The following is a 628-nucleotide window of genomic DNA, read 5'->3' on the forward strand; positions in this document are numbered from 1 at the left end:
AGTAACCATATCGCTATACATCTTCACCGCAACTTCCTCACTAACCTTAAGACGCAGAACCAAAAAAACAAAAACAAACCTTTTACTTAAAGAGAGAGTATTTAGAATTCACCAAAGAAAGGAAAAGATTAATTAAATCTTTTTATCATGTCAACCTGAACAAAGTGGCTGTTGGTGATGAGTTGGCCATTGTCATCAAGAACACGGTAGCAAGGGACACGCTCTTTACTGGATTCTGATATGAACTTAATCTCAGGTGTAAAAGCTACCTTCCCTCCAGGAAAATCCATGACCTGAACATTAAAGGCCCATCCATCCATACAGCATGATTTTTAAAAAAGAAAAGAAAAAAGTAGCAAAATTTCTGACATCTATCAGAGTGATGTGTTCTAAATCGTTTATTTCTTTAAACAGTTACCAGTGATCTTTTTAGTGGACCATGAAAATAAGAGTTGCAAAGTTATTAGGTTTCATATTACTATACTTACATCAGTGATTAATTTAAGTGAAAAAAAAAAACGAGAGAGTAATTGGGGGAATTGGTAAACATTTCGCATGCACCTGAGCGTTGGCGTCTTCGTGCTCGCCAACACTCGAGAGTTTCTCTGCCATGGTGTTACAGAACCGA

General features: G+C 36.8%; 1 protein-coding gene across 1 annotated transcript; it reads right to left on the reverse strand.

Moving 5' to 3' along the window:
• Positions 1-6: 6 nt before the first annotated feature.
• On the reverse strand, positions 7-622 carry LOC104774684 (2-oxoisovalerate dehydrogenase subunit alpha 2, mitochondrial-like; the record flags this gene model as incomplete). Its single annotated transcript, XM_010499194.1, has 3 exons — positions 562-622; positions 156-293; positions 7-45 (listed from the first exon to the last, which is right to left on the reverse strand). Coding segments are annotated over exons 1-3 (228 nt in total), but the record flags the coding sequence as incomplete, so codon positions are not given.
• Positions 623-628: the final 6 nt, after the last annotated feature.

The sequence above is a fragment of the Camelina sativa genome, unplaced genomic scaffold, assembly GCF_000633955.1.
Source record: "Camelina sativa cultivar DH55 unplaced genomic scaffold, Cs unpScaffold04638, whole genome shotgun sequence".
NCBI classification, from domain to species: domain Eukaryota; kingdom Viridiplantae; phylum Streptophyta; class Magnoliopsida; order Brassicales; family Brassicaceae; genus Camelina; species Camelina sativa.